At 32.5% G+C, this 8710-nt stretch overlaps 1 protein-coding gene across 1 annotated transcript; it reads right to left on the bottom strand.

Moving 5' to 3' along the window:
* Nucleotides 1-1576: 1576 nt before the first annotated feature.
* LOC143195677 (putative helicase mov-10-B.1) lies at nt 1577-8057 on the bottom strand. Its single transcript, XM_076403072.1, has 15 exons — nt 8025-8057; nt 7871-7971; nt 7710-7811; nt 7507-7643; nt 7279-7441; nt 5644-5835; nt 5341-5453; nt 5004-5172; nt 4721-4864; nt 4460-4629; nt 3753-3892; nt 3544-3692; nt 2168-2297; nt 1931-2113; nt 1577-1868 (listed from the first exon to the last, which is right to left on the bottom strand). The coding sequence occupies exons 1-15, from the start codon at nt 8055-8057 to the stop codon at nt 1647-1649; spliced, it is 2148 nt and encodes a 715-aa protein (XP_076259187.1). The 3' UTR covers nt 1577-1646.
* Nucleotides 8058-8710: the final 653 nt, after the last annotated feature.

The raw sequence follows: 8710 nt of genomic DNA, 5'->3' as shown, positions 1-8710 counted from the left end.
TATTTAATGGTTTGTTTAAATTACCATTACAGAGACCTGTAAAGAAAATTCTTTATATGGAAGGCATTTCATTCGTAGGATTTCATACGCATCACGTGACTAATAAAAATTTGAAATAAAACCCAAATGTAATTTCACAAAAAAATGTATTAAAAGAGATTTCTACATAAATACAAATATTTTAAAATATTAAAATGCTAAAATATAAATATATATTATGTAAGATATTTTATTTGCTTGTTCGACACAAAAATGTATTGAGGTAAGTTATTACGTTTAAAATAATACTGTGACAATTGTGGAATGGATAAATAAAACGGTTAAATTGTATGTTATAGTCAGGATGGAGAAAAACCTACCAAATAGTGTTACTTTAAAAAATTGAAATGTATGATATATATCAAAAGTAGTGGTGTATTATAGTAAAATCGAAGAGTTAAGAAGACAGCTTAAAGATATACTAACAGAATAATAAAATAGTTATCGGTCGTCCTAGTGTTGCGAAAGCCGCGGGTTCGAATTCTGCTCTGGCATGGTCGTAAATTTATGTTTGTGAATGTTTAATATTTGTGATTATCTTAGACAAGAGTGTAAAATCTGACAATAAAAATGATCTCAGTCACGCCAGTAACCAGACTGGGTAAGTCTTCTGTGATGATTTCTAAGTTGGTCACTCGCCAGTCGGTAGGCTTAATGCCGAGGACCGTGGTTCGGGGCCCACATTAAACTATAGGGTCCAGTCCAGATAAACCTTTAGTTGATAAAAGAAGACTTTAACATATGTAAAAAACAGTTATGAGATACTATCTTGTCTATAAAATAATTCACAGCTTGTTGGTCTTGTGTGGTCAGTTATCTCGGTTAAATAGCCTTAAGCCAAAATATTATTTAAAAGTATCTTGACCCATATACATTTGTTTAAGTAAACGAACCCATTTAAAATAATTAAGTTCTTAATTGATTACGCTTTACAAAACGAAAAACAAAGGGCGACAAAATTTGGTTCTATATATGTTATAATGAATGGCTTTGCATTTCCAAGGTTTCTCCCAAGGAAAACGACGTCTGGTTTTTATTATTTCCGCACATACACTGTACACACAACACTTTTGAGTGTTAATATATATTATAATCAAATAATAGTGATTATAATTAAATCATAAACATGCTAAAAGTGGCATCATAAACAAACTCAAAAAAACATAGAATAGTAATTATTATAATTATAATAATTCTTATACAGATTTATGATCTCTTTTCATATATACGGAAAAACCATCCGTCCAGGAATTTTATTAACCGATCCAGGTTTTTAGCTGAAGTCAGTTTTAAGCTTGTGTAGAATCAAGTAAGAATCTGACTTAGGACTTCATGGTATGTAGTAAAACACAAAGACTGAATTTTTAAAAATATTTAATTGTAAATAAAACGTTTTGTACAGTTTTTCTTATAACTAATTAATTATTTTGTTGATATTAAAAAAATTAAACATGTCGAAAAGATCATTAGTAAACCGAGGCACTTATACTAATATAAAATTATAGCTAGTGCTTAATTATATCACATAATATGTGATGACAAATAATTAGACACACACAATAATAACAATTTTAAATAGTGTAGTGTAGAAAGCCATAGCAGATGTATTATTCCTTGGCTTCTATATCTTTTATATCGATTTTGCTTAATCTTTTCAACACGTCTTCGCAAACTTCTTCAGTTCGTAGGGTAAAAGGATCCCCACATAATGTGTTAAGCCCTTTGGCCTTCTCCATAAGAGCTTTGAATTTGCTGTCAGTTTGAAGGACCTTGGGATTCCCGATAACGATCAGTTTCGATTTCGCCCTTGTCACCGCAACGTTGAACCTCTGTTATAACAGAAACGATTGTATTAAAATGCTGCCAACTGGATTAATAATCGTTCACTTACTTTTGCCTCCCCTACAAATCCCAATTTGAATTTTTGATCGTACACTAGCAGGTCTTCCTGCGCCCGAACAGTCGAAATAATTATGACCCGTTTCTCCCTCCCTTGGAATGCTTCGGTCGTTCCCACTTCGATTTCTCTCCATTCTGTTTTTACACTCGTTAGGTTTTCTCGTATTTTGTACACCTAAACGTCACACTGTTAAGTAAAATAAAGTACAAATGATGTGAACGTTCTTACCTGTCGGATATATGGGGTCACAACGCCTATATCGTGCGGCTTGACATTGAAATCAGGATTATCAAACTTGTATGTTGTCAGTTTCTCCACATATTTACCGACCATGAGTATTTCTTGAGCGTTATAATAACTGAAAAATATTAATAATTTAGCACATTTAATGATGATTGAGATGAAAGGGGAAATGGAGAAAGGTTTATTTCGATTTTCTTCGTGTCTTGTTCACGAAATATTTAAACGCTAACAAATGTGAAGTTGTTTTAATCGCCTTTTTTATAGTTAATAGTTGTTTTATTTTTAACAACCATACAATGCAATTAATGGTTTTCCTGAATCAAACAGATCACGATGAACAATTATTTTCGATACTTGTGTTCTATATGATTTAACACTAACCCATTTCATTTCCATTTCACGAAAATTACAACAGGCAAGTATCAAAATAATTGGACAGAAGCTTGGAAAATAAGAATTAATGAAAGTACATCTGTAAATGTGCAGTTCACCTATAAACAGACCGTACAAGCACCAATAACATTAAATAATATTATCATTCCATATAGCAGCAACACTAAATATATCGGAATGAATCTTGATACAAAACTTCGATGGAAGGAATATATAAAGAAGAAAAGAAAAGAACTGGAATTGAAATATAGGAAAATGTACTGGCTAATTGGAAGAAATCAATTATCAGTACATAATAAACTAATAAGTCCTGAGAGGAATTGTGGGTGCCCCCAAATACTATAGGACTGATTACCTACATCGAGGCCTTCAGATACCCACAGTCAGTTGAGAAGTCAAGAGAATTCCAAGGGGACATGAGGAAAGACCCCATTCTCATGAGAATATTGAAGTATTGCAGCTTTTGGATGCCACCAGAACAGAACACAGACTCAAAAGAATAAAACCATCTGATCTTGTGTAGTGTTGCGTAGAGAAGTGCATATAATAAAAAATACAGCAGTGACTATATAATAAACATTATTTCACCAGAGACTGAGTTAGGGCCCGATGGGTCCTACTAGTTATGTACCTAGATTTAAGTTATCATAAAGACAAATTGTAGGTCAGACGGAAACGACTAGTAACAATGTTATAATTAAATAATAATAAAAAATTACATTTTCTTCGTCTTTACATTTATGAATCGCTTGTGAAACTGAATCGACCGATTTTTGGAATTGATGTTATTGTTATTACTGATTGTTATTCATTGACGGCGCTGCCAGAAAATTGGCGGCAAATAATGCAACGAGTTGCACGCCTATTCTATTTTTTATGATTAAATTATTTCAATAAAATTAAGATCAGTGTATTATAACAATACCGATTTTGTTATTATTACGAACAGAAATAAAAATCTCACTAACCTGGGAGATCCCCCTTGCCGTTCTTCATTTCCATTAACTGCACAAAATTCTATTGGACTTTTATGTTTGGTACCCACATTATCATTGACAATTGCACTATAAACGAAAACATCACATATGGGATCTGCCGCAGCCTCTTGGGAAACCGGCTTAAAAATATAAAATATATTATTTTTGTAATTGTAAATGTAATTGTAACTACTACTTACCCTCAACTGACTGTTATAAAACAATTTGTTAGGAATATCAATCACCTCTTCATTGGAACGAAAGTTCAATTTTAACATGGTCATGAAATGTGGATGTTGATAGATTGGCATGTTATACAGTCGTTCAAATAATGAAATATCTAAAAACAAATTACCATTATTAGTAATCATCAAGTAAGTAATACAATAAACAATTTATAACCAAATAATTTAGGCATCTGATATAATAGGTAACAGGTTAATTGAAAAGTCCCCGGCCTACCATAGTAAAACACATTTTTTTGGCAAAATTAGCTTTTTTATTCAACATAATTGCCTTCAAGGGTGATACACTAATTATAAGGACCCTCCAAATTTTCGATACCATTTTTGTAGTACGATTTGTCCTTTTGATCGCCTCCTCATTCGACGAAAATTTCTTCCCAGCGAGCATTTTTTTTGAGATCTGAGAACATCAAATAGTCGCTGGGAGCCAGATCTGGAGAATACGGTGGATAAAGAAGAAATTCTTAAGGAACTACTTAAATTGAACAATCTGTTCGCAGATCTCAAAAAATGTTCACCAGTACGAATTTCCGCTAGAATAAAGAGGTTATCTAAAGGGGCTAAAGCCAATTTTGAACAAAAAACGCTCTACACCCGGGACTTTTCAACACAATTATTATATTCAATGTTTTAAATTAAATGTCAAAAATTAAAGAACTCACTGAAACCGTATGTTTTGCACGTTTCTGAATGAATTACAGGTCCCAACTGTTGTGGATCTCCGGCCAAAACCAATTGTTTACCCGGTACTAACAAGCCTATAGCGCAGCAGGCTTCTGCTTCTTGAGCTTGCGCCGCCTCGTCTATAAACAAAATGTCTGGATGGTAGATCCTGTCAAAAGTAAATAGAATTAATTAATTTTAAAAAGCAAATGCGTGGTAACGAAAATAATTATATAAAAACAGAATAAATAATGGCATACCCGGTATATCTGCTCGATAGAAACAACGTCGTTACTACAATCGAACATTGGTTTAGTTCAGCTATTTGTAGGGGATATACACTTATATCATCACCATTAGCATAAATATTAAAATGGTTTTGGATTTTCTTATTTACGGATGACCTAGAAAAAATATATATGTTATAAAACGTGTAGAGTTCAAAATGCAAACTTTTAATTTAATAGATTTTAAACGGTCAAGGTAACAACACCTATCCATAAATTTTATATTTACAGTCAAATGTATATTAAAGGAACTTACAAATCTGCATTCTTCGATATTATCCTCCTCAGCTCGGTAGTATTACAAAAGCTCGCTAACTTCTCCGTCAACATATTACATGCTGCATTTGATGGGGCACACACCATAATTTTTTTGTGTCCCAATTTTTTTATTTGCAATATTGCTTCAATAATCGTAGCAGTTTTGCCTATAAAAGTAATAATAAATATACAGAATGAACGATTGACATCGTGAATGTATTTTGGTTAAGTAAAATTTACTTCATGCAGAATTATAAAATGAAATTTAAAAAACCAAAATATGCCAAAATACTATTATTATTTACATATTACCAATTGTAAAAATAGTATCTTACCTGTACCAGGCGGACCATAGACTAAATAAGGAGCACCTCTTGATGTATTATTTACAATATCTTCAACAGCATTTAACTGTTCTGGATTATTATAAATATTTCGGTTGAAAAGACTAAAACAAGATTATGTTATATAAGAATAATTGATTACTTAGTAACAATCTTTAAAGATTATCTTTAAGCAGGTTAGAGTGAAAGAAAAAGATACAGTATGTAGTTCGTTTTGTGTTTTTGATCGTTATGTTTACTCCCTGCTTCAGCGAACACAAAAACTTATTGATTATTTCGAAACAGGTAACTTACTCATGTTCACCGATTCTGTAGCGTTTCTTTACAGGAACTTTACTCAGTCTTATGTCGGGAAATAGATTTTTTACATAACCAGTGTATATCACATTTTCCACTGCCAAATGCATTCTTTCCAAGTTCACCCTGCCTAAATGAAAACGAACATCCATATCCAGTTCTGGTTTATTCCAAATCGCATCTAAAATCCTAAAACATAATAAAATAAAAATTAATAATTAATAGAAACATTAACAAAAGGTTAATGTCAATATAGCCATGATAACAGGTCAATTGAAAAATCGCCGGCCTACCATAGTGAAACACATTTTATTGGCCAAATTAATTTTTTTCTATTCAACATAATTCCCTTCAAGGGTGATACACTGATTATAGCGACCCTCCAAATTTTCGATACCATTTTTGTAGTACGATTTGTCCTTTGCTTCAAGATAGGCAGGCCTCATTTTCGTCGATCACCTCTTCATTCGACGAAAATTTCTTACCAGCGAGCATTCTTTTGAGATCTAAGAACAGGTCGCTGGTGGCCAGACCTGGAGAATACGGTGAATGAGGAAGCAATGCGAAGCCCAATTCATGGATTTTTGACACGGTGCATTGTCTTGGTGAAGCAGCACTTTCTTTTTCTTCAAATGCGGTCATTTTTCGGCGTTTTCGTCCTTCAAACGGTCCAATAACGCTATGTAATAGTCGCTGTTGATGAAAATATAGACTCCATAACCTTGCCAGCCGACTGTTGCGTTTTCCCACGCTTTGGAGCGGGTTAATCATGGGTAGTCCACTCGGATGACTGTTTCATCCATTGTCACATATCGACGCAAAAACTCGGATTCATTACGCTTGATCATCTTCAAATACTACTCCGAATCATCATCTCGTTGTTGTTTTTGGTCAAAAGTGAGCTCACGCGGTACCCACTTTGCACATACTCATACTCAAATATTCGTGATCATATCATTGATGTACACGTTCAGTTGTGGATTTTTTAAATGTTTTTGTCGGTAACAATATCTTTTGGGCGTCCACTGCATTCACCGTCTTTTTACCACGTCTAAACTTAGCATACCAATTCTTGATGGTTGATTTTCCTGGGGGAGTGTCCGGAAACTCGGCATCAAGCCAAGTTTTTGCTTCAACTGTATTTTTTTCCTTCAAAAAGTAATTCTTTATCAACACGCGAAATTCCTTTTTATCCATTTTTTCACAATAACAAAAGTTTCTTCACTCAAAATGCTATAAATCACAAACTGTGACCGACATGATCCGACAGCTGTCAAATTTATATGCGCATCTTTTAAGGGTTAGGACTAATTAAAAACATATGGATTTAATTCTAGTAACACCATCTATGTGTCATGCTGGGGACTTTTCAATTGACCTTTTATTAACCCTGAGTTATGAAGAAGTAATTTAGCTTCTAAAATATATATTAACAACTCTTTGCGCTGAACATTTGCCTCACAACTAGTGGTTCAGGAAAAACATTATTTTTGAAAATAGTGATATTTACAGTTTGAGAGAATAATTCAAAGAAATAGTACAGAAACTAATGAAACATCCGTGAACATAAAACTCGTAAGTGAACTTTCAAAAATGAATCTTTTTCCCCTTATACGAACTAAATACACTTACGCATCATTCAAATAACTTATAAGGATAGATTGATCGTCTATCTTTTCCACATTTCCTGCGTAAGAGATACGCTGGCCGTGCACCTTAACTTCAACTTTATCACCTCTAATTATCGATGGCCGTTTCTCTGCTAAGCCTGGCACAACTAGTTGAAGCATATTGCCTTCAATGTATTTGAGGCGAACCTTTAAGAAAAATACATTTAGTAAATTAATCTCTATATAACTAGTTTAACGAAAAAACTCACATTTTCTAAGTTATATTGGCTTAAACCTATTATTTGGGTTGTTTCTTCTAGCCATAACAAAATATGAAGGAATTCACTATAATTGTGCACGGTAACATGTCCTGGCATCAAGCATTTACTACAAACAAAGCATAAAAAGTTCTTACAAATTATCTAAACTGGTCAAATTACGATCTAAACTTACCGTAATTTTTTTATTGTGCTATTGATCTTTTCATTGTTTAAACCACTGAACAAAGCACTCATATATATTGGAGGAATCTTAAATTCTTCTATCGTTGAATACCTAAAAAAAGTTAAAGATAAATTATCGGTTTTACTTAAATAAAAATCCTTCAATCATACCAAAACTTAGATGGAATAACTTTAGTCTTTTCCCATACAGAACGCTTAACCGAACTCCGAAGATTGGATTCATTTAATGCTCTATCATGTATGCCGACAGTCTGACAAAATAATAATTAATATTGCAGTTGTAACGGTAACTATTATTACTTACTATTGTCCGGGTTTCTTGATCACCGCAACTCATGATTCCGATCGATAATTGATTTTTAACCGGAAAATATAAGAACTATAAACGCAACTGTAAACGGTATAACACTAAACCAAATTTCAACCACGAAAACCAAGTTTAGAGAAAATACGAACTTCTCAATATACCGAACTATATGAAAAACTAAAAGTGAACTAATGCTGAAGGCAAACCAACCACTTTTATATCAACTGGTAGCCAAACCCCTTCCAATGACCTTTAATAACTTTATTACTTTATTACTATTTGAGTGATTGACTACAATGCATCTTTCGTCTCCGAAGTGTTTTATTTAGTTTTATTACATATTTATTTTATTTTATTATTATGTACAGTAATGAAAAATAGGACAGGTCGAATTCGAAATTACCTGTATTAGGATAAAGATAAAAAATAATTTTTCATTTACATAAAGTTTGGGAGTTTTCTTGATGTCTTATCAATAATATTCATTCTTCAGCAAGTATGTTGAAACTGAATGCAGTTTTTATTTACTTTTAATTAATGTATATGAACGACGAGTTTATACACACTTCAGACACTGCTTATTAAAGTATTTAGTTAATTTTGTTATTTAAACAATAATTAAACAATAATTCTTATTATAAACAATATCAAAAATAGTAAGTAAGAAATACATAACTCCGTTT

Source organism: Rhynchophorus ferrugineus, unplaced genomic scaffold (genome assembly GCF_030347505.1).
Source record: "Rhynchophorus ferrugineus isolate W39M unplaced genomic scaffold, kcgeb_rfMv2 rfM4, whole genome shotgun sequence".
Lineage (NCBI taxonomy): Eukaryota > Metazoa > Arthropoda > Insecta > Coleoptera > Curculionidae > Rhynchophorus > Rhynchophorus ferrugineus.
The sequence above is the reverse complement of the archived record's forward strand: the minus strand, read 5'-3'. Positions and strand labels throughout refer to the sequence as shown.